This window comes from Opisthorchis viverrini (assembly GCF_000715545.1).
Source record: "Opisthorchis viverrini unplaced genomic scaffold opera_v5_40, whole genome shotgun sequence".
NCBI lineage: Eukaryota > Metazoa > Platyhelminthes > Trematoda > Opisthorchiida > Opisthorchiidae > Opisthorchis > Opisthorchis viverrini.
Genome location: NW_008751694.1, coordinates 2,127,217 through 2,153,897, shown reverse-complemented (window position 1 = coordinate 2,153,897; position 26,681 = coordinate 2,127,217). Strand labels below are relative to the sequence as shown.

The window sequence follows — 26,681 nt, the reverse complement described above, 5'->3', positions numbered from 1 at the left end:
GTCGAGCGTGAAATGTGGTGGACACAGAAAACCAGAGAGCTGGAAGAGGCCCAGGAAGCCGATAATGCCCGAGGATTATTTCAGTTGATCAGTCCGACCGCTCCCAGAAAACCACGTGTGAACGAACCCAACAATGATCGGAATGGAGTGAACATCTCGAATAAAGAAGAACGCCTCGACCGATGGGCCGAATACTTCGAACAACAGTTGTCTTGGCCACCAACCGGCACCCATCTGGAGCCCACAGATGACTTGGAACCGCCTACGGCCCCGGGGGGTCTATGAATGCATATGTTCTCTTAAGCGCAACCGAGCCTCTGGTCTGGATGACTTCCCATTCACATTGTTCAAAGATGGGGCTGAAGTCCTCAGTCAGCGCTTGCCTGATCTGTTTGCTTGCGTTTGGGAAAGGTAGTCTGTTCCAGGCACCTGGGAGAGTCGGTGATAGTGCTCATTTTCAAAAAGGGGCGCGGGGTGAGTGTGGTAGCCACAGGGGGATCAGCTTGACCCCGGTCGTAACGAGACTTGGCGTCAATTGTGCTTCGTCGCCTTACGGTGGCTCGTGAGACACTGAATCGAGAGCAGCAAGCGGGATTCCGGCCTTGTGTTCCGAACTGCTATATTAACCATCCATCCGTACTAAATCTTTGTGTCATCTTCGTAATGGTTATATATATATATATATATATATATATATATATAACAGACTGATGCCACAGTGGTTTTCGCATAGAGTCTGCGCACCCTTTCCGAAGATAGGAATAACTATCGACATGCACCATTCTGCAAGCACTTTCTCTTCGTTTCATATGGCACCAAGAAGCTTCGTCAGATGTGCCACCAGGGATTCCCCGCTTTCTTCGAAGAGGACTGGATACAGATCGTCCGGTTCTATTGCATTCTCACGTTTCAGAATGTAAAAGGCCAGTTAAACTGTTCTTCGAAGTGTTTGGCCCATCGTTCCCATGGACGGCTTGCGTTTCACATATCATTTCAATGACCGCTATTCTGCTAGGGCCGATCGATCGTATCAGTTGGTATAAGGCATGGCTGTTTCTCATAGCAAAGGCCTTCTTCATCTCCCAAGCTTTCGATGTCCACCAGAGCTCTCGGTCTTTCCCTGGATTCTTCATTGTTTGCTGTCTGAGGAATTAGTGCTCACCATCTTACTCGTTGCCTTGTTGTATGGATTTCCTAGCATCAATCATGGATAGTGATGTCGGCGACACCAAATGGTCTAGAGTCGAATCAGATAAGTCGAACAGACAGCTCTGAACGCCACTAACATAGCTCCTTTCACATTTTGCCACGCTTCATCGAACTGCTCACTGCCACATCAGTATTGGTTTATTAAGGAGAGTTATTGGGCCAGCTCAGATCGATACCGTTGAGCCATGGTAGTTTTTCGATGATGTATTGGCACGCTTCTTTCTGACTTATGAGGGCCAAACGGCTTGCAAGTACGGTGACGTCATTGAAATCTAGTTATGTTCTCCAGAAAAAAGACAGTCTTGAATTGTAGCTGATGGCCACGTGATTTAACTGGGTTCTTGCTTGATTTGCAGTTGGTGGCCACCAGGTTACGCAGTGTGAGGATTTACGCTGAGAGTTCGTACTAGCTAAAAACGGTTTGTGATCAGTGCACAGTTGGAGAACTTGCATGTGCGGCGAGCATCAACTCCAAATCGACCGCCCGTATGTGATTTCATGGGAACTCAGACGACAGAGTTGTGCATTAATATCACGCGCAAGCATCACGATGCCTATGCTCCTTGCTTGACGAACGGGCTTGGATAATTCTCGATAAAATATATCCTTCCCACCGTCAGAGCTACAGTTCGTTGAGGCATAAGTTGACAATCAAACAGGGACCGCTTTTTATGCTGACAGGCGTTGAACTTGATTGAGTTAAAGATAACCGAATGGCGCAAAGATGACCGTTCACTTGGAACCAGTCCAGCAAAATGTGTTCTGCTCTGAAGCAGAGTGCAACTTCCACACCATATGTTCCACGTGTACTCACTTCCGGATCACTAATCACACTGAGGGAGAAATGTGAAAGACCTGGGTACGTCCTTGGCGTTCTGAGATGCACAACCACGCTTGGATCATGTATGCGTGTTTCGGAGATACGGCATACATGCAGTGTAATGTTTCAGCGATCCTTGCTTATTTGCCAATTTGACATAAAGCACGGACGTAAAAAGCTCCTATGTAGAAAGGATCTCGTAGATTTAGAAAGGCGTTATTTTGTTTAGTGTTAATAGACAACGGGGTTCTTAAGGCCCATCGGTCAGAAAACTGACGATGGAATGACCCAGAAAGGTTTGAATATGTGGTGGGAATGAGTTGGGGAGGGACACCGGTGAACACAGAACTGTGCGGGCAAATAGTGCCACCCCGTTACCCAGGCCAAGGAAGAGAATTTGGTTGGGGGGCTAACCTTGAGCCTTTGACTCAAAAGTCCGAGGCATGAGGCAGTGGAAGGATGTAGAGGTTTGTCCGGTAACCCTGCCCCTAGCATCTAACTCAAGAGTCTGACCTGAGGAGCAACGGATAGTGGGGTATTCTTTGAGGACCCTGCCTGGAGCCGATGTCTCACTATTTTTACCTGCTCGGCTGGAGGAGTTTTGCCTAACTCGAGAGCTCGGAGAGTAGGGCATTACTGCCTCGCACGTGATGCGGCTGTGTGCATCAGATTCCTTTTGAGCAGCACAAGACTCTTTGGTTTTAAAATCATTTCGATCGTATTGAATAATGCGCCGGCGGTCAAGCCCAAGAGTCGGGCGATCAGGGTGTGCGGTTTCGGGACCGGCCTTTTCTAACCCGTTCTTCCTCAGAGGAAGGTGGCATCGCTTCTTCCATGAATTTGGCCATGGTGGTCACCTGGTGGAAACAGCTTACTGCTATCACAACCCTATTGCAAAGGAAACGACAACTTTATCCCCAGACCGCCTAGTAGAACGATTACCCTTAGAACGGGATCTCGCTTCTTGTGATATGACTACTCCTCCTTAGCTTTTTCGGTTAAGAAAGGAAAACGCTTTGACGCGAAGTCGTGTATTAGCGTAAACCAACTAAGCAGATACAAACTATCGGACAGGAAATTAAACATCTCGTTTGCACATAGTTTTTTTAAAGAAACTGAACATTCTCACGTGTCTTCTTGAGCTTTTCTGGACATTCACTGACCATCACACAATTGTAAAGGAATGCCGCAAAGCAGTCCCACAAGTTCCGTAATAAACTTCATCTCGCATTAGACGTGAAGAGAGGGCTTCAAGAAAGCTACATGCTACTCGTATGCCTCAACTGTAATGTATGCCGTTACACTGAGGTGGTCGGATATCGTGGAATGAAGTTCCAACCAGTGTAGCCCCCTTAATCGTTGTAGCACTCAAGCCCGACCACCACACGTGAATACATGCTTCAGATTATCGGCTGACAGTGACACGAACGTTTCACTGAAACGGTTTTGTTGCAGAGTAATTGGGACAGAGTTCTACGCCTTCATATATTACCAGAACATTTTGACTCAAAATCAGTAGCAGAGGCTGCCGAGAACTTTCGCATCTCGGTTTAACAATCATATATCAGGAGCACCTGGAAGAACGGGCAATAAAGTCTCCCCGATCACATGAAAGAACCTTGGGTGGTCCAGACGGCTTAGTTCCTTATTAGAAAGAGCTTAGGGGAAAAATTGTACATGGCAATACCACAGTGCACGACCTTTCATGGTTTGCGAAGTCACTCCTGTCGCCGTTAGGTGTTATTGACTTATGCAGCAAACCACAGGTTTTGAATTTGAAAGTCAGCAGAGGGACCACATTTTCGGATCTACCTACTGATAGCGCGTGAGGCGTCTGTCAAAAATTGTAAAGGTCAGAACATAAGCGTTTTTAGACGGCTTCTAAACATTAGTATTATTTTCACCTCTGATGGACTGCGTCCAGACTGTTCTAAAGATATGCAATGATCTATTTGTCTTTGTTCGGTTGGCCGTTATTTTTGAAGAAAACAGAACGAAATATCGAAAAGGTAGCGAAGGAAGACGGGGCAACTACTCTAATGAGTTGACATTGCGGGACATGTTCAAACCCGACGCTTTTCCGTTACTCATAGTTACTGTCAGGCCCTCAGGTTTGAATAGGAACAGTGTGGTTGACGGTTAGAGAAGGATATTTAAAAACGAAACAGCACCTTCCGTTTTCATTGGAACGCCCTAACAAACTGAATACTGGTCAGAAGAAGAAGACTGAACACACCATAAGCACGGGAAGAATCTGGGTAAATTTCCTCCATAGCTTTCCACATCAGAGAGTACTCGGGATAAAACCCATCAGCAAAAATTTACACAAGTCAAATTCTAGCTCACTTTGGTTCAGTGTTCACTAGTTTATGTCCATGGTCGTTGTAGTTTTATGTCCGTCATTAAAAACACTCTCCCGTAGTGCCAACGACAAGTTAAAGAATGAGGAAAAAGCCTTTCCAATAAACTATGTGTATTGTAGATATAAACATTTAGAAGGAGCCTCTTGGAAATTTAGTTGCTCTCCTCCTATTATGCGTCAGCTAATAATTTGCCCGTGGATTTGTGACCACATAAAGACTATCATGTTGTTTCCGTGTCTCTCAGTTGGATTTTCAAGGGTATCAAGTCCTCTATGTGGATAGCAAAATGTTCTACTATTGGCCTGAAGACCAAGTTATCGAGCACCCTAAACGTCACCACTTTCTTTGTTTCATTAACTATTGCATCAAATATTTCGGCACCCTGAAAGCAAAACATTTAACATAAAGTAATTAGCTCATCTCTTGTAAGCGATCACCACACTATTTTTCCAGATATCTGACGCACAATCACGCAGTATTTCACCCCATTCGCCTTCCTTCTGCTTCCTGTAGCCAAGCTATTGCATGTCCAAATATCTTCCGTCCAACTATTTTCTGCCTTGCATATGTTTGTCTTTTTGTTCTTCTTAGTCCATGGTATGACGTTAATTCATAAAGTCTGTGGTTCGTGACCGTTTTACTCAAATTTTCCAATATTTCTACAGACTTGAGACATGCCCCTCAAAATACATCAACAATTTGAATGAACATTGAAACTAAAAGTCAGTTTAAGCTTGTTCGTCCAAAAAGTTTTATTCCCTAACAGAAAGTGCTTGTCTGGAGAAGTTAAAAATCTTTAGACGTAGGTTTTCTGAAACTCACCTGAAGGAAGCTGGAAATTTATCCAAATTACCAAACCCCCAATAGTTACATAAATTCACCCTAAGCCTACTCAGCAGGATGGGGTTCGCTGATGAGAAATGAACTCACTGGGGGTTTAAGAAATTTATCGGAGACGTTTTCTCTCTAGAAACTTATGAATAAGCTTATCTAGACTGAGTTATACTTGCATTATTCACAGTGGCAAGCCTGTTTTACAGCCGGATTACCTTAAACAACCAGATAACATCAATACCTGTTTGATGCGGTCTTTCAAGAACTCTGTCAATCAACAGCTGACCTGCGTACATTGTCCTTGTCGGCTGTTATGCACATTGCCAGCCAGAAGACTCAGCCAAACGACTCACAGGCGAACACTCCGAATTCTTTTCCTTGGGGTATGCATGTTTGGGACCCATGTACCTTAGCCCACGTTAAACTAGGTCGCGTCTGTAAAAATGTATCAAACTGTGATGACTCTTGGACAGACACAGATCACTCGAAGATCCGTTTAGTTAGGTTGCCCTATTTGCTCAGGTATTGCAGCAGTCCTTGAATCCTGCCAATTTGAAGTTTCCCGAAGAAACAAGGTTCTATTCTTTCACGGATCTAAAATCCAATGAATCAATGCCCACGCGCAGTTTACTGTGTTCATACGTCAATTGTTCTCATTTGAAGAGCTATTTCTCTTTTCGGTCCCCAATATCCTCGTACATAGTGACTAAACCAGCCAACCATTCCTCTTATTAACCTACCCGACAGTCTCATTGTCCGTGGCCTCATTTGATTCTATCCCTATTTGAGCAGCTTATTGTATAACCCTCAAGCCTCGAGTAGTATTTTGATATGTTCTTACTCAAAAGATTAGGTTCAAACAAATCTGTCCGAAACAAAGGAGTGGAAGTCATACTTCGGTTAAGCTGATGGTCGGCAAAGGACACGTCTGTTACGGAGCTGCCCACTAGGCTTGACAGAGACAAGGGGAATCGGTATGATGTGATTTGCCGCTAATCCCGTAGTATGTCGTTGTAATCTGTCCTCAGTGTAGAAACGATGACAGGCTTTCTATCAACTTGAATCGGTTTATCCATACCCAGATAAATAAAAGTGGAAAATCAGGCCTAGAAATCATCGCGATTTAACAAGGTAGTGTTCGTTTGGCAGACAATCTTTGTCGTCAAACGGGAGAGGGTCATGCCAAATGCTCTCATTTTATTTGGCAAAACACCACAACTCTTACAAGAACTTTAACGACAAGTTTACAAGGAATCCGAACCTGTACGCAAGTGTTTTCTGTTCCTTATTGAAGGTTACCATACTGAGAAGATTCAGCTGCATATTGCTTAAACAGCATTAGAAGGGGTAGTCTTGGCAAGACAGTATAACGTCATACCATATTTTACTAGTGCTGTACGTCCTCAGAAAGCTGAACCCACTAGTTGCATTGAAGATGTTCACTGCCGGAGTTTGGCTAAATACAACTGAGAAAGCCGAGCGGATTCGTAAACACCTGATCATGCCAGTCATTACTTCTGGTTTCAACAAACCTGAAGTGATACCACGAAATGGATATAAGTTGTTAAAGGATGTAATCAATTTAGTTGCTTCGATTTGCCCAACTAGATGCTTGCACATAAGTTAAAGACAAGAAAACTGACGCATTCGAAGACAAGCGAACACATGCAGTACCCTCCCAAGGAACATTGGAAAAGTGCATTTTCATCAACTCGTCAATAGTGATTACATGCAAAACATAACCAGAGGACTTACTAAGATTTTAACCAATAATGTGTTTGATTTATCCATTTCCTAGCAACCTAATAGATACTGTGTTACATCGAGGTAATGTATTGGGACAACTTGGCTAACAAACCAACTGAACCCTGAGTCGACCTTGCGCAGGATATCGAGTTGAAAACCACCATAAATGAGAGATGCATTTGAGACTCCAATTTTTAACCAACTTAGTGCGCAAATAACATTATATGGCTAACATAACGTTAGTTGTGGAAAGATTTCACAACCATACTTGTCGTTTATGAATACCTAGTTACAAGCGTTTTTGTCATGCTCTCACCTCAAGTCGCGGACTCCGTATTTTCGGCCAGAAGGCAGCCTGACGTCATTGTCTCACTGTATATATACCTCTAAACTGACTTCTTTTCTGTCCAGTGCACCCCAAATGGCCAACAGTACCACTAGGAATCCAGGATCTTGGGCCATTTCAGGAGGTTGTTATGTATAATCTCGTTTTCTGCCATGGTGAGGAATTTCATCCCTATCACATCAAGCGTGTTGTGGTGCGAAATTCCAGCTGGTCTATTGTTTTCCCGTACTTCGTAGACTGTCACTACTACCTGCGTCCTAGTTCAGCGTACTTGTCAGCTAACAACCTCTACCCCTATTTACGATGATGTAAGCTTTAGAAGATATTTTCTCAAACCAGCGGCGTTCGAGTATTATGTACAGAGAACCAGCAAAACTCCTCCGAAATTACTATACAAACCTTTTCAATGAGTCTACTCAATTAAATTCAGTGAAACCTGCCCTCGATCTGGGTAAATGATGCAGGCGTGCTCGAAAAGGTTGATAAACAATAATAAACTAGTTTCCGTAAGTCTATAGTGCAGTATGCCAAATGAAATACCAAACGAACAGTTTCTTCCAAACTGCAAATACTCAAGATATGGATTAATACACTAATCAGTGCCTTCAGCAGACAAAGAAGAGTTGGTATCCAGTCAGTTTTTGACCCGTTCATGGAGTCTATCATTTGGTCCATCTGATCATGGTGCAACCTAGATTGGGAATAAAATGGATCAAACGGTCAGTATTTGATTAAAGTATGACTCCATTTTGAACAACAAGTGGGATGAACTGCATTTGCATACCTCAGTACCCACAAGTGTAAGAAGGAAACCTCTTTCATAAAGGAAATTTCTCAGAAGGTTGCTGAAAACTCTTCGACAAGCAAGCCACCGCAGTTTCGCCTTTCTTGGGGCTCATGGAGGTAGGCGAACCCCTTAGTTTCCGTCAACCACATTTTCTACTTGAATTCCTTCGTTGCGAAACCGTTTATTAGCAAACACGAAATAAACGGTTGCAAGTCTTTATACACGAAATTACATATCTCATATTCACATATATTTTGAAAGCTGAAAATTCGCACGCGTCCTCTTTAACTGCTGTCAATATTCCCTGATTGTTGCACAATAGTAAACGAACACTGCAAAGCGGTTCAACAAGTTCCGCAATCAAATTCGCCCTCCACCAGATGCGGAGACAGAGCTCGGAAACCAGATCTGAGATTACTCGCACGCTTCATCAATAGCATACACCGTGACGCTAGTATGTAAGTGAGTTGGTGGTGCAGAGCTCACACTGGATACCAACACCAAAGTAATTCTCAGAAAAAGTCCAAACTACTGACTAATACAGTGAAATTAGGGATCCGATTGACAATATATTCAAAACGCTAGGAAAGGGAACAGGTCTGGCTATAAATGATATTGTCCAGGACAATTGTGCGACCAGGTAATTTTCAAATCAACTAGGCCCAACTAATGTCAGCCTAGTTCCTGTGTAAATAGCATACCGGAACTTAGTAGCTTTAGGTTTGCTGATTACGGAAGTAAAATGCACCAAAATTGTTCTTGATCTGAGCCGATGAAGCCGTAATCTGGAAACAAGCTTACAGTTTATTTATCCTGCAGAGATCTCTCAAACAAGGAGGGATGACTTGGTTTAATGTTGGCCTCTTGTTCCATTCAGCCTTCAAAATCGCATCCACCCACTCAGCTCGCTTATGAGCAGAATGACTGTCTGATCGGTTTACTGCCTTCAGTCTTCCTACCAATCCTTGACCCGATCTCTGCTGCAAGCACGATACCTCCATACACAAATACATAAACTATGCACATGTATTTCAAGAAGCACGTCTGGAGCTTTTATCCCAGTCCACGTACCATGTGGCAGAAGTTTAGGATCCCTCTGGACAGAACACACCAGTGTTCAACGAAGAATGACCAGTTCCATCCTTTCTGGAGCTCATCACGTGGGTCTGAGTTTTCGTCAACCTTACTTTCCATTTAAACTCAGATTGCCAGTGGTTCCAGAAAGGCTATCTCTTACAAAGTAATTTCATCTCGACGGAAGACTTGATTGAAACATGAATGAGATATTTTTCGAGAATTCAGTTGAGTATCCTGTCGAAACCAAATTAGTTTGCAAATGAGTGTATTTGGCGTCCTCTGATCCCTTACGATTCTCCGTAGGATAAAGATAGAAAACTAGACGTACAAACTTGTGCGGGTAGTTTTGAGGTGACTGAACCACCTAGGTAAATATGAGATATTGCTACCTAATCCTGACAACCCACCCACCGCCAAACCCCCACTCGGATGTGAGATGACGTGATTGTGTCCACTTCCTCATTCAGCTTGACAAACAGGTTTTTCAGTCAAAACAGCACACCAATCAGGAGGAACAGCGGAAACAAGGTCTAGTTGCCCATATTTCTAACGATGGGCTAACCCAAACGACAATAAATTACGTTGCAGATTGAGAAACCAAAAGAGGTGTAGTAAATCCAGGGAAAACTCAGTAAAAAAACGATGACGCTACAAAGGCTTCCATCATCAACTTCGAAACAAGCTATGAATCGACAACTACGTCTTAGTTAGTAGTCTCTCGCAACTCCTGGTTACGGAATTTAGAGTGAAAACGGTAACCCCACACGCATCCCAACTTTTCGACTACGGAATTAACTGGCCTATATAAAAACATGCAGTTATTTCTTATAAAACGCAGTGAAAAAAACGGAAACAGAGTATTACTGTATTCTGCCCTCACTGAGATAGTCTTCAATGCGCGCTACAGTTTTGTTGCTTTTAACTAAGACTGGAAAACTGCATGGGTCGAATAGATTTTTAACGTAGACCTGTAGTAAAGAATGAGATTTTTTAAAATTTCACATGAATCTGGCCACAGTGCAAGTCAAACAATGTATGTAAATCATATTTGATCAACAACAAACACTATGCATTTTACAACGATCTTGACAGCCAGTTAGTTAATTCTGCACCTGAGGTTCCCCCAAACGAAGGTAGTGCGGTTAACGAAACGACGGCTAACGTCCCCTATCTCTAGCCTGTTATGACTCAGTATTTAGCTGTAAATAACATCTATGAACGCAAATAAATTCTGCAAGAAGATTGTTCTGTCTGATTTCTTCAGGACACTGCTGTACCAAACTTTTTTGTATTTAAATGAGGCAAATCCTAACTGTGAGTCGTTCTGCTACATGGCATTGGCCATTATAATTCATACCAATTCTACTGAGTGTCACGTAGTTTGATCGAATGAGCTTGCAAATCAGGAATGAAAAAATCCCTAGATTATAAACATCGATTGAATGACGCCAGGACGTCAATGGAAGAAGTGTACACATATTAGACGAATCGTGGATTATCCTGATAATCCTTAATTGTGTGAAAAGATTTGAATGCCTCTTCATTCTGGAACCAGCAAGTTCTTTCACCATTTCCACTCAGTTTTCTTAGTTTCGATCCTTTAATTTTTCACTTGACCCTAGAAACTAGAGCTTGGTAAAGGAGGACAAATCAACACTAGTGTACGATGTGGGCTAACATGAATTTGTACACATAAATTGGCTCCCTGAGTCTTCTTCGTCCATCCTTTTGGTACCCAGATGCAAGAACACCCGAAAAAAAAGCACGAGGATTGAAGTATTGCCAGGGTGACCCTGTCTAGACAGGAGCGTCGAGGTGCAGAAGTTGGGTTCAAACCACGGACCATTCGGTCAGTGAGTTCGCGCTATAATCATTGAGCCTTCTAGGGCTCACTTAAAGCAGGAAATCTTTGATGTGTTTGAGCGCTCTGTAGACGTTAACAGAATTGCAGAGAAATCGATATGTGCGTGAATGCCGGAGACCTTTACAAAAAGCCTTGCGCCAGGAAGTGGAAATTTTTTTGATCTTGCGTCTTAGTCAATGGTGAGAGATTGATGGCTAAATAAAGATGAATAACGTGAAATATAACTAATATATACATATATATAACTAATATATGATATAATAACTAATATAATATAACCGCCAATCAACCGTGTACTACCTGACAGTGATTTATTTGACTGGAACCGAATGGGGAACCATTGGAATGCAGGCATTCATTAAATCCGACCAAAAATCGAGGGACTGGTGGTTAGTTTATCACCTATGTCTACGAGCTTGACAGCCCAATAAAGTGCTAGGTAGGCTAAATAAATCTCAAAGCACGTACAAGCCTAGTTCCCGATTTGTAGTTAGTATTGATGACGCACGTAAAATGTTTTCGATTGATAGCTAGCCTACACATAGCCAGTTCACCGCGAATAGCGTATAACCGAATTATCACACACAAAGTAGGGAAGTTTCTTGTCGTTTGTCGATGTGGCCGGACAGTTCAGCTACTTTAGGAAATTGGAAAACGATTCCCATGTTAGCAATAGCTTTCTGTTGTACAGACGCCGAAACAAAGATGGTGAGCACGTTTAGTCGTGAGGGGCTGTTTTGCTAACTGCGACCGACAGGTCCAGGTAAACCATAAATTGCAGAGTTCAACCATTCGGCTAGTTGTGGTGAAAAATTCTCATTGCTGAACTGATGATAGCACTACGAATGGGGTTGCGTTGCCGGGAAAGAATTAATTTTGGGTAATTATACCAATCCAATTTGACAGTGAGATTTTCCTGTCCTTAGAAGTCAAACTGTTGACTGAATTTGCCCTCCGGCGTTATTCGCCCACATTCGGATTCAACCATGGCCTGTTAATATAAACTTATTCGAAGCTCAGAACAAATTGTTCGCAATGCAACATACCACTCTAAAAATAGGCGTTCAAACATCTGAACATAGGTTATGCTAGTACAGTCTTCACTCTTCCAGCAAGGGATCACACATTGCTATCGAGTGCTCATGAGTCGAATTGCTAAATGAACTGCGGGATGGGCTCCGTACAATAGGCTGAACTACATTTTTCCACCCAGGTCGAATGGTGAAATTTTTGATTCGATGACCTAAGTCAATGATTTCTTTTTATCTCTGACAAATAATCGCGAGTACAAAACGTGACATAACTCTCTGGACTTAGCCTATCACCTAGCAGGTTAAATCCAAGTTTTGTACCGGCGAAACAAGCCCGCCCTAGTGACTACGACGGGAACAGTCCCAGAGTTTAGAAGGCAAATTACCGGAGATTCATACTGCATTCTTGTCAAGTCGTAGGCCGTACGTATGTGCTAAATAATGCATTGCATGCCGCCGGCGGTCTCAGCAAACTGAACCCTAAAGTTCGCATATATAAACATTGTTCTGGTTATACCAGTACCCGCTTTCGACGCCGACATACTTATTCCACCTAGTGACTAAAAAGTGCTTTCTTCGTGCTGAAGTGCTCAGCTGCTTCAGGCTTCGACAGACGTCCACTCTATCTCACATAAAGTATCTAAATACTGCATGAGTCAATCAAACTTTAGAAATTTTCTCTGTGGAAGCATGATTTGCCGTAATGAAAGCGTGACTAAGGGAGAGGCCTGACAAAGTTTGGGAACATAAATATGAGTGCCTGCCTCAGTCATGGCTACAAAAATAAAACGAATATTCAACAAATATTCAACGGGGCAAGTGAGGGCAAAACCAAGGGACCAACCAAGTCTGTCCCCTTAACTTGATCCCACGTGGTATAATTCTAATAATAATACCATAATTTCATTATACGTGGGACGTAAACAAGAATCGATGCAACATAGTTAGCCCTGACACTGCGGCTAACGATAATCGTGAATGTTTGGCCTAACGGAACGACCCGTAGGTGCTTTGGCTTTACACAACTTCTTTTGCGACTGTGAGAGGTGCGTGAGATTCTATGATTTCCCTTGAACATCGTCCTCTGCCGCTGCTTTAGATTTCATTCCGCATAATTGATGTTGTTATATTCAAAAATGATCAGAATAAATACAAATAGTTAAAGCTTGTTCGCTGTCAGCTCTCGAGTTTCTTATGGTGCGCATTCGTTGAGTATATTACTGCATTCCTGATATCGACCATATTGCTATATTCTTACATGGTTTACAAGGCAAGTGAAAAGGCAACTGGATGCCAGGTGCGGGAAACCTACGATGACGTTGGCCTCCGTTTTGCCATCATATGATTGATGGTTTTAGCTAGGACAGAACCAGCTTTGGGCATTCTGAGACGCTTAAAGATTCCAGTGTATCTCTAGATTTAACTATTATTCTTATCGGTAGATATTAATTGACAATTTCAGACTATCAGCTGTCTGAGATTTTAGATATTTTACACCAGCTTACTTATACTGCTACGTTTAGTAACTGCCAATTCTATTATTTAATTGAAACCCAACTACTTTTGGATAATAACTTTTGCACTTCGCTCTGGATTTACATAGATTAGGCTCGGTCTATTTCGAGGTTTTATTCTTATGTCTGTAGATGGTTTAGCAGGACTCCACTCCGCAAACACCCTAACCTAAAACGGAGGGCATCAGTAACTGCATCAGTAACCTCTGTTCGGTACAGCAACAGCTTTATTGTACTAAGGAATCTGCGTCTAAACATCCACATAAATCTCGCCTAAACCTCTCTTCCACTCTCCTGGCGCAATTATTCTGGTTAGTCCACATCACAGGAATGAAACAATGGACTTGAGTTTTGCTCTCAAGAGAACTTATCAAAACCGTATACCCTCGGTCATGCTGAAATTTGAACTCCGAGCACCTCACACATACTACTCCACCAGCGCACACCCGAATTATTGGCTCTGTACAGACGAACATGTCCACCCTTGAGGTGAGTTCAGCGGGCTCTAATGAGAGTCAAGTGATCTCACCGTTTGTGTGGACTCACCACAGTGAGCGCATGAGGAGAGGAGGACTTTTTAAATGGGGTTGTTGTGAGTACACATCTTTTATCGGTCCCGTAGAATGAAATACATTAGCTGCTGTGAGATTATAAGTGCATTCCACATAAGAGTACTAGAACTGTTATCAACTCAGTCAGAAGTATTGCGGGTCACTACAGGTTTCTTCCTTTTCGGACATACCAGTTGGATCCAGTTTAGAATGCCTGAATACTTGAATATCAGGCTGACAGTATATGAACAATCTCCATGGTGTAGTGTGTACTGCTTAGATGCAACTCATACTCCAAAATGTGGTAAAGAACGTGGGCTGAAAAGCTGCACAAACCTTGAGGAGAAAATAGAGAAGAATTGGTTTGCAATCACTTTAAAAAGTCTTTTGAAATGGCGTTGCGGAAATTAACACTCTGAACACTTTCCGGTCGTGAAAACACTAATTGGACAATGTGGCCAGTATACTTCCAAGGGTAGAGAATCAGAACCGCATACTCTGTCAGACCCCACTCTATGCAACTGTTTGGAGTGCTCTTCTGGACTAGGTCACATGATTCAGCATTAGAAATGCTCCTAGATGAACAGCAGACCTCGTGTTTAAATTGGTCCATTTCAAGTTGATGGATAGAATTCCGGCAACTTTTTGGTTTAGGTATTGCTTGGGCGTAACCAATGTTGAAACGGTATGTAACATAGCTGCCTAACTACCTCGCACTGACGACCTTTACGTTTTTGTTTTTTTCAAAGTTCGGGAGTTCTGTGGCAGAATGCGGAGTGCTTCAAACGAGCAGCAGGATAACAAACACGGAGTGAAGTGGTCAATTACTTCTTCGTAACTAATAGCTTCAGAGATTGGAAACACCAGGGGGAGCAACCATTCCCACTTGGTGGGCAAGGGCTTTAAATGAGCAACTCTTTCGACATCCTTTGGAAGAGAAGCCATTTGATTAAACGCGGTAGATTATTCAGTATAAGGTTATGTGGTGCAGTAGTTGTGCGATACAATATTCAGAGATGATAACTAAAGGTATTTACCAGAAGTGCATTGGAATTGCGTAATACTTAAACGGAGAGTTGGTGCTATTTCCCAGTTCCAATGAAGCGATTGGCTTTGATCGCTTCGTGAAAGCCTCGATCAAGAGTAAAAACGCTCGCCTGTTCAAAAGTAACAAGGCAGGCAACCTCACTATATACTGTTGGAGAAGTGTTAAAACATTCGCCAAGCATATCAAATACCTCTTGTTCAGGTTACTAAACCATCAAGAATACGCGGTGCTGATGAGCCATATTTAGGGTGTAACTCGCGTCCAGTGATTACCTCTTTGGTGTAAACTTGCCGTGAGTATGAAAAGGATGACTCTCATGAGTTGCTTATATGTATACATAAATATATATATATAAATTTTGCATGAACAATACAAAAAGTATGACGATACTCAAAAACACAACCGACGAGCATGGTCTGTAATCCAAAAAGTGAGAAGTAGTAGGGTGGAAAGACTAATCGCCCATGCGACCGTGATGAGTAAATCAAATGCCCAATACTACCCAGCAGTTGGTCACCGAGAACCGGTTCAAACGAAAAATAAAACGTAGTGAAATATAGCCATGCTGATGCACACACATCGAACTTCAGTTGGCTTGTGCTTGAAAATTTAATGAGACCAACCCATTGAATACGGTAACTCGTCCGGAGAGTATACAAATATTACACTGGTAGTCCAAAAGTTAAGATTTGATTTCACCATGAAAATCGGTGTTTGACACAAAAACTTTCAGATTTTAGTACGGAAATGGTAAATAAGACTGTTAGGACGTCGTTAGTTTATAGGGAGAAACTTGTCAGTCAACTTTTTATAGAGCTGTATTGCGTATATGAATTGTAAACTGATTTCGTGCTAGAAAGCCACCCTACTAGTAAGGATTGGTGGTCCTCAATGTTGGTACATTTTATGCAGCCGTAACACTGCTGGTGCCACTCTTGCCAAATGCCTTTCAAAACGGCAAAACATGATTTGCTATGATTCCAAAGTCTTTTAAACGCTCAGTTGTCTAGCCACTCCAACTTTGACTTTAGGGAGGAAGTGACATCAGAATACTTGCTGATATAGAGATGATTCTTACTGGGACTACGCCTTGGTCACTTCTCAGAAACGGGTGTTGGCTAAACCAGTATTCGTTGGTTAAAAGTCTAAAAAATACCGTTTTAGGGTAACTTTCAACTCGAATTGTTTGCCATGGTGTCTTAAGCCACGTTTTCCTGATTTCTCAGGGAGGAAACAACGACGCTAGGTCTGGTTATTATTAAACTAAAAGATAGATCGACTCAAGCGGAAAGCACCTCATCCTTTGGGCACAAGGTTGACGCATTGACATCCAAGGCACCAGTCACAGTTGAACTCAAAAACTTATCTGATAAACACTCTTGGTTTCTCTGTCAACATACTATTTGACTTAAACACGTGTATCTCGCGCGTGACCAAGTGCTACCCTTAGGGACTGATCATTTTTTAACTTGATAATTCTCGAGGAAAGTTTGTCGCGAAGGGTCGAAAATTGATGCATATGGTTTTGCATTCATTAGTATCCTTCGAGCAGTTCCCCGGCTTATAGGCGCTTCACACGCATCCGAGCAGCTCATGCATCTGAAAAACGAACGGGCCAGCAGATCTCTCCCCATTTTTGGTAACCAGGTTTGCTTCCCACAGGTCTCCCCTCAATGGCAGATTAAAATATTATCGACGTTGACTCAGTTCTTAGCTCCTACCTGGACCCAAAATGATGGGAAGAAAACAGCATTAGCTGCCGTAACCTATTGTCTGCAGAAGGGCTAGCAACCAAACTGTTTCCTCAAATTATCTGCTTAGTCTGAATCAGTGTCAATAAATTTCATCGGTTCATCAAAGTGCCAGAATTGGATACTGTGGTCATTTTCCGTCAATGTAAGCAGTTTTGTGCTGTGCAAATTCTCTAATAGGGATGGGCACCGCATGTACGTACAGAGTACCTGGATGCGTTTGAGAGGCACTTGGGTCGGACACACTCTACACACTACTGAATTTTTAGGCCTGGGGTATCAACCCGTATTAACACTTTGAGTTATCACTAGGATACGGCGCCTGACGGCCTTTGATCTTCGAAAAGATCACGAAAAATTATTTAAAATCAATGGTTTTCGTCGATCCTTTGGTTTTTCTCCCAACTAGTATTCATTTGTGAAGCATGATTATACACTGATACACGCCCAGACTCGCACGACCCCTGCTCCACAGGGGCAACTAAATAAGTATCTTAAAGAAGACGCACAGTGTGAGCCACCTGGAGAAAAAACTTTTGACAAACCAGGTTTTGTACGCGGTTCATGTTTCTCTCGGCCTGTTTCCGTTTAAAATGCTTTGAACGTAGCTACTCCTAAAAAGCTCTAAATCGAGTCGCCATTTAAACTTCCACCAGATCTTTTTCCAGCCCTTCTTAAACTGACACTGAAAGGAAAAAAATCATCCAGTGGTCAATTTTCGTTGGATTTGCTTTGGATTTTCTCTTCAGGGATAGTCATTTGTCACCACATAATGATGCAATTGGCTTCAGTCTACGACAAATCTTCTACTTGAGATTTCCCATATCGCATACGTCAATGTTGATAGATGTTGATATGGAGTGACCGAAAGCTTAACATTCCCGTTAAACCTGAAGACATGATAATAAAATTTTTACATTTCGGTAGCAATAGACTTGCGAAATTAGTTTCCGCCGCAACTCCAGTTATGCCGGTTGTGGTCATGATCGGGTGTCCAGTATATGAAAAGGCACACTGTCCTTTCCTAACCCACCAAACTTTTCTGAAATGAAAGGCAAGGCCGTGGTAAAGTTCGTAAATAAAATGTTTGGAAAAGCAGCGCAGCTTCTTCCGCAGAACAGCAGATTCTGGTAGATCTATGTCCATCAGTTTCAAAAAATTTCCCGTCCGAGAACGAGAAAACACAACTGGTCAAGCATTATACACTCGCTGCTAGCTCTGGCTGTTTTTCAGTTTTGTTTGTAGTTGGATCACTGATCAGGCTACCGCGTATATGAATGTATTTTCAGAAAAACATCCGGTAAATCCTGATAGGGTTAAAAGTTAATTAACTGAGAGTTTCAGTTGTGATTTCTGCTGATCCCTTGAAACATTTTCAAACGGGGATTAGTATATGCCAGTAAGCATGAAGTCCAGTGCTGCGTCGTTTGTAACCGGTACTATAACCAGCACCGACAACGAAGCAAATGCATTAACATAGGGGAGGTTGGATAAATGGGCACAGCATACAAACAACCCCCATCATGTTGCAGTTATTCGTGGATTTACCAAATTTGTCCGTGTAGTTTCAAGTATATCGACTGGCCTGGAGATGTTAAGGTGAAGAAAGTTCTAGGCTGTTTGACGCCAAGCTGGCTGAAAGACTGGAGACTAGTGTACTGTTGCTGACGATGACATACGATAGAAATATGCGTATATACACGAGCAGCAAGGACCAATATGAAGTTTTTAAATGAATGAAAGGAAAGAGCTAAGTCACAGTAATTGAATTCACAGTGCACTGTACTTGGGGTTTTATTATATTTGGTGCGGATTTTTCTGTCAACGAATGGTAGTTGCTGCACTATTGCAACGGAGTTCTGCAGAGCAGAAATTGCTGATGCAGTGAGTCAATGAATTCGACGTAAGCCCAGAGAAACAGGTCAGGCTAGCAAACACGCAGAGAGCTTTTGAGATAGATCAACCGGTCCATGTTCGATGGCGCCCAAATGAACTCTCTGCTCAACTAGTAATGTCGTCAGCAAGTCCGTTCTACTTGCAGTATCATACTACGCCAACCTTGAAAACTATCATGCAATGTCTAGGAAAATCCAACTTTGTCTCCATGAGAAAATGGGCCGCATATGTGTGGAGTTGTAGTGAATCTAGTTCAGCTTAGCTGTTGAAACTTTGAGACGAAATCCCACAACCCAACCTCACCCATTGTCATAGATGCATGATTTCGGTAGCTCTATTAGTTTGTTCGATACGTACCAGCAGTCCATCATAACTTTTGCTTCTTAAAATATCGAACCAATTCTGACCAATAACATAAGCATGTGTTATGCGCACAAGTCTGTCGCTAATTTTAAACCAAATTGCCCTTCTTTTTGGGTGTGCCGTTTCCATAAAATTTTTACAACACCTGGATTCTTTCTTTGGACTTGCATCACTTCATGCAACAATTTATATGGGGATCCTCACAGTTTGAAGTTTGCTTCCCTTTCATGAACATTTTACACAAGTGGTACCCCATTTTATTGATAAACCACAGGACTTCTCAAATTTCTAATTGTGATTTCGCGCGTCACTCAGCTGGGTTGTCTCAAATACATCAAATCGTCCACAAAGTGAAATTCGAACTACTTTCCTCTCTGGAGACTCACGCTAGTTCGCGCCCTACACTGGTTAACCAGATTCACTAGGTTAGCTTTCCCTTCGACTGTTGTTTCGGGAGTATATAAAAGCATCTCGCAAAATCAATCTGGGTGTGCCGCATCATCTGCTTGACGAAGCACAAGCTGAACATGCTTTGCTTAAGTCAAGGAGCTTCACCCGCTGGACTAAATTTACAAGGATAGTTGGCCAAAAGTTCACTCCACTACCCGTCTATCAACTTGTGTTATCTCCATTCTCCTTCTCCCTCAATAAGAAGTACATGGCCATTCCTGACTTTATGATGTGTTCTCCCAATTGCAGTTCTAGTGTAGCAAACTGTCCTGAATACATTCGTGGATAGGTCTCAAGAGCGCTATTATCTCTCAGTGCCCTGAACTATGAACGATCCCAGGCAGACTCTGGGAACAAGACCCCTCTAGTCGCTTTACCCTCACTTTTGACAACAGCTACTTTATAGAACCATCACCGTGAAGTTGTTGGGCGTAGCTCTCTTTAAATATCTCATTTGGTCACTCCCATTGAAGCAACCTCAACGAACTTCCAACAAGATTCCCTCTGCTCCCTCAGCAAGACAGTCGTCGGTGCCGCAAAAACATACAACTATGACTATATTTAGCCTCTCTCGTTGTACTTCTAGTACTTCTCGAGAAAGTCTCATCTTGCTTCACGATCAATGAATCGATTTTCGAAATGCTGTGGACCTTCAAGGGCCTTTTTCATCGATTTTCTGGGTAACACTTTCTCAAACTTTCTTCTTTCAGATGCTCAGCATCCAGTTCGTCCCACACGACGAAGATTTCAAACAGTTGACTGGGAGTGAAAATTTACGTGATTCAGTTCTCCCCACAGTGCGCGATATTTCGCCGACAGCACTTTCGTTGTGAACCACTTGAATGTTTTCCAACTTCTACTGGAACGTTTTCAGATTCTTTGTGTCTGTCACTTGTTGTGGAATATATATGCCTCTTTATTTTAATGTAATTCAATTTTCAATTCTGAAAACTCATTACCGGGTGCACAATGTATTTCGTAACTTTACTCGAACCGACTTAACGTGACTTATATTGGTATGAGCACTGAACATCAATGTGAGCTATATGGCAACCGAGATCATTTGAATTACAAATTTCAATCAGTTTTCTGAAAGAATGAATCGGGCACTCCATTGTGATCAAAGCTCAAAAAGCTGTCCCACTTTCACACCAGGTTTGCTTGTTAACTATCCATCTGTGGTTAATTTGCCTGAAAGGCTTGCAGCATGAAGGTGGTGTCAATCACCAACCATATCAGCAGTATGTTCCACAATAAAAGTGTCTCTAGGTCGATGAGGACTAGCCACAATTGGACAGCAATTCAAAGTTCATTGACTGTTGGGGGGGGAGGTTGTTGATCATTGCGTCATTACTGAACCTATTCTTGTGGCGCAACAAATGTACAAACTTAATATTTGGAGACTGTGTGCTAATTTAGCAAAAGCAAAATCACTCTTAAAATGTCCTCGCTTTCAGTGTGGATTCTCCATGTAGCAATCTCCAGACAATTATCGGAGTTGCATCTGTCCTTTCAAATGTCGCTCAACTTCTCTGCTACCCATCCTACCAAGATTGTTCAAATGAGAATGGTGATGGACAAGCATCCGATATCCTTCGTGATCATGTGGACCATGTGGATTCACTAAGTAATATAGGTTTCGCGTCAAATATTCGGTTTCTACTTACAATCTAAGGATCGCCCAGACAGTAATTGTAACCGTTTCCTCTGCACTGCATAAATTAACTAGGCTTTGTCAAGTGTTCCCCGTCCGTAAATTACGGGCTGTGAAGATTTACTAATACGAACAAAGTGGCTGTTAAACGTTTGACGTACGTTAAAATAGTGCGCAAATTGCGTTGGTTTTTAAGGATTGAAATATCGCACTTTCATCAGCTTTGCATCTTTACGTCAACCATTTAAGGTGGACCGAACCGAAACCTCGTCCGAATAAGGCATCTTCATTACGAATGGAACTATTCCACACGTCTGATTATCAGAAAACATTTCACCCGCGTTTCTAAAATGAAATGTTTCCACAACAATATAACTTTCTATCCAAAGAATGGCAAATCTGTGCAAAATCTGAAGACGTTAGATTTAATCGGACTGCCTGTACACTATTTGAAAGCCATGCTCCTGGCATCATGCTGACGCTTTACAGAGAGGTGTTGAAGACCAATTTCATACTGTCCCGGTCGTAACAAATTTCCCATCTGATTCGAACGGTCCAATATTCCGTAATTTGAGCAAACCTCCTAACATCTCGATTGAATAGATAAAAGCACTGATTCATTACACCTATCCCGCTACATCACTTGTGATGAATGGTGTGAAAGCTACAAAGATCAACTAATCGAAATCTGGCTCGTATAGATTCATCGACTAGTGTTTCGCTGGCAACAATCAGCACCGTCAGAACATCGGCTCTACTGAAGAGGAACCAGTGAAAGGTGAATAGTCGGGGGGTGTAGCAAGGTTCTTGCGTTCCACTCTTTTCTACTAGTCAGTGTTACGCCACACCATATTGATAAAGCCTTTCCATGGCCTAAGGCCTCGATTTTACAAGGCACCTGATGTCCTTAAACTTGTCACCCTGACGTTCGATCTCGCCTCTGTATTGACGTATAAAAAGCCTTACAAAATATCTGCATTTAGTAAAGTTTTGAGCGCTGGCTTATCTCTAACATCTACATATCTCCATGTTGTTCTATTTCCCCATATCCAGAATTTCGGGTAAGAAAAGGCAGTTGTTCATTTAACGATCTAGTTCCTTCCGATTTACTGGGAATCCTATGAGCCGTTAGAATATGGCGGGTTTCGGAACTTCCTCAATCGGACCTTGTTTACACTTCGAAAAATATCTCATTACATCCTCGTGTTCTTGTTTCTCTGGCGCTTAGTATTATTCATCTTTCCAGCGTTCGGATTCCCCTGGAACACATAAAGAATATCACGGTTTATGGGTTCGAAATACAATTTTTATCTGGCGATAGGTGTTCCTTGGTTTGTGATCGGAAAACGATAGTTGTTGAAATTTTGCAGTGTAATTGCCATGCCCGGTGAATACATCAACATCCACTGATAAATGCACCCGAACCACCAATATTTTGAGATATTACTCGTTCGCTGAATACCAGCGATCTTAGAAATCCAACGCAATGGAACCCTAAAAAGAAGTCCGTTAATCATTATGCCAGTTCAACAGAAAACCTACTGAGATAAGCTACGGATTGAAACCTAATTCCCATATTTTGAGGTGATCGAATGTCATATTAACCAGTAGATCCAGTTGAAGCCAGCTGGCGCTGGTTGATACGATACCAAACACAACGAGCAACATCAGCGTACTGGGGAATCAAGCTTAGCTGGCTATGTGGCTGGTGAATATGCACGGAAACATCTGTCTTGAAAACCGTTTGTTTGGCACCAAAACTTTTGACGTATTGCTGCAGTTCAGTAAACACACACAAACAGCCGAAACTAGAAAGCGTAACATGCAGGTTTATTCTCTTATTCTAAGACTGAAAATCCCCTCTCTTTGATTCACCGATGAATTACCGAAGAGCAGAAACAAAGTCACGAATGAATGAAGTCACGAAACATGTGGGAAATCATAGATTTTTGCTGTGAAGTTGCCGCCAACCAAAATATGAACTTGGGATCGAGATGGCGTGATTCCATTTGCTTGGTACTCCCCATGTGACGGACAGTTGTGTGTGTCACGAGAACTTCCCACAAATGTTATGTTACAAGTGTTAGTCTTGAAACAAAAGGCGGATGAAGAATGAAACGCGTTATGTGGGTGAACAGCCGACAAACCGTAAAACTCTGTAGCTAGTTGAGAAACCTGTAAAGTTTTTATTCACACCACACTCGTTTGACTAGCCCTGCTGTTTCCGTAGCACTACGTTAGTTAGTCAAACTTGCTACATTAACACACGGGGAACTGGCATGAATTACCGCGTTATGTGGACGACTGAATAAATGCACGAGTGATCGTTCTGTAGGAACATCCCGAACAGAAGCACTGAGGAAGCCTGAAAGCCATCGGCAATTTTATGAATGGATGCAGCTTTTTGCGATTCATTTCCATTTGGATAATTTAATAAGTCACGACAAGCAATATTGATGCAATCGGGTGACGGAAACCACAGTTGACCAATCAGCGGCTGTTTGTTCAATGTATCAATCAAGCTAGGCGACGGCTTCATCACGGCCTTGAAGTCAGTTGTTGCTACCATAATGCCACCTCATTTGAAGATAATGACAAGACGAGATGGACTGACTGAAGAGGCTTACGCTTGTTATTTAACTGAACGTAAGTCCTTCATCTATACTGTTTTCGTCATTTCACCAAGTAGGGTAGGTAATTCACACTAATGATGGGTGATTACTGAGTGAACTACAAGCAATAGTCGAAAAGAAAGATTAAAGTGCTTGTATTAGAGCAGTCGTGTTTGGAGGGAACAACTATTGCTTCACAAGCACTGGATATAGTGACAATTTATTATACCTCCAGCACACAGGTGCCCGTTTTACACAGAAGACTTGCAACTACCTCAAGAGCTGGAAAATTTCGCCGATGAAAGCCAACAACGTATAACCATATTCGAAAAAAAACATCACAAACTCGATTTTCAGTTTAAGCTAGGGTGCAACTCCACCTTAGATTAATTTAATTTTATTGATAACTACACCAGGTCTCTGAGCCCCTTAATATGGGCTGGTATCCTGGCTGACTATCAAAGATATCCCAAGCACACCGTTTGAATAGTTTCAGGAAATCTGCTACCAATTAGCTTGTGTTGAAGAAGACCTATATACCGTCTTGCTATGCCAAAGGTGTTTTCACCAGACCAAAATAGTGAGCTACTCCACACTTAAGTACCAGTTGCCTGGAACCATTACAAATGGAAGATTCAGCTGGATTCCAGGTGAGTCTCTCGAAAAACCAAATCAGTTTGCAAATGAGTGCATTTCGCTAATTTCGTGCAATTTAGTTTCAAGTAGAACACAAGGCTGACGGAAACTCGGGGACTGTGTCTGCATGATGAACCTCAAGAAGGGCGAAACCGCTCGTGGGCTGTCGACGAATTTTCAACCTTATGAGTAGTGCATTACAAAATATAGACGGTTAACTTACTTATAACAGATGGCCAGTTTCATAGTTTTCTTGGTATAAGAGTGTAAGAAAGTTGACCAGTGAATAACTCTTTATAGTTCGGGTCAACTCCCTCCAAATAGTCAGTAAAATAGAGGGATATTGAATAGCGTATTTCATGCGCAATGCCGAGGGATGGTTGCTCTTCAAATAGGCCGTAATTGAGGAAACCAGTGAATTCGCTCGAACCCTGCAGATTGTGGTTTGAAATGCTTATTTTACTTCTTTCCTTAAATTTACATCTTATTTTATCGGCTCTGTACCACCCTTTCTTGCACCCTATTTTTTTTCGCCCAAGTGAGGCGTACCGTCCACTTTGCCTCGATGTGTGTAGGCTCTAACTCTAAGTTTTCCTGTTTCTACAGAGAACTAGTTAACTACCGCAATGCCTCCAAAAACACAGCGAAGTACGTTTAGGGATTGCCCTTTTGAGGTGCCTGGGAGCTACTAATAGGATTAGTTAATAAACTGCACGATGAAGGAGGTTCGGTAGTATCAACATCGTCGTTATATCAGTAATTTAAGGTGTGACGAACCACATCGTTCTTTTTGGCGGCTGTAGCGTCTCTTTATGGAATTATGGAATTGATTCGTCGAGTAATTCACATAAGGACTACTTACCTCATTGTATTCAACTGCTTGTTGGAGGAACCTAGGCATCTGGACAAATCGGAGACGAAAGCTAGCATCCAGGTTTACAATGATAAACCGCTGTTGAACTACTTCGATGCCATGAGTAGTTTAATAAAAGGGTGGTTCAGCTTGCATCTCAAGGGCACAGCACGACTGAGAGACAAAATTGACCCGGGCGTGATCACAAAATAATTAAGGGATACGAAGGTTTGCGGACGATCGTATAACATCACGTCTCATTCGGAAAGTACAGCCACAAAATGGAAAATTAGAGAAAAAGCTACACAAAGTTGCTGCACTGCTAGCAGTAAAAGGATAGTGAGAGTAGGGGAACTTGATCGGTGGACCAAGGCGGTCTTTTTTGTTGAAAACTAGATGAACAACCCTATCGATAAGCTGGAACAGCTAATTAAGTGGTGAGCGCTACTGCTATCCACCTGAAATATACAAAACAACCAGGACAATCAGGTCGAATCATTCGGCGTAAACGGTCGAGCAGCTCAGGTTCACCATCCGTACAAACTAGCGGGCGGATATATTGACCAGGAATAACAGTCCTAAGCTGTCAACACTGAAGCATTTATCCTATCCTTTTGCGCCTAACTGATGAGTCCCAATAACTGTCCCAGAATTTCTGTCATACTTCCTTTACATCCGCAGCGGAAATTGCCAAAGTCTATCGTCTCATCAGAGACGGAGCAAAGCCTCCCTTATCCACTGCATCACCACCGCCGCCGCAGTTTTACGGAACATGCTATGGAAGAAAATGTCGACGGTACTTTTGCACTGTGTGTGGTTCACTTGCTACCACGAATCTTCACAGTGGACAGGGCCAAAATTATGGACGGGAACAGCGTGCAGTCGATTGGTTGTCCGGTACAACTCTGCCAGATGCCATAACACGAGCACAGCAGTTTCATACTGAGCTACACAGATAAAGCAAGCGCATTATTGTTAACTCGCTTGCACGAAATCTAGATAAAACACCCATATCTTGATTGTGAACAAATTGCATTTTATCGTATGCAAACAACTTACTGAGTGCGAAATTTACCCCTCTAATACCTGCTTCAAGGGGACCCAGTTGGCCTGGTGAAGCAAATGAGTTTCGAACGGAGACGATAGGTGTTCAGTCTCCGATGAATGTTTTGTATCTGATAACCTTTGACACGGAAATAAATGCGCTAAGATGCTTTAGAAGGCAGTATGTCACTAGTGAATCGATGCATAGTAGGCGATTCTTAATCCGAGCACT

General features: G+C 42.4%; 1 protein-coding gene across 1 annotated transcript; it reads left to right on the top strand.

The window, feature by feature from the left end:
• Positions 1–353: 353 nt before the first annotated feature.
• On the top strand, positions 354–26,364 carry T265_02909 (hypothetical protein; the record flags this gene model as incomplete). Its single annotated transcript, XM_009167262.1, has 2 exons — positions 354–474; positions 26,087–26,364. The coding sequence occupies 2 exons, from the start codon at positions 354–356 to the stop codon at positions 26,362–26,364; spliced, it is 399 nt and encodes a 132-aa protein (XP_009165526.1).
• Positions 26,365–26,681: the final 317 nt, after the last annotated feature.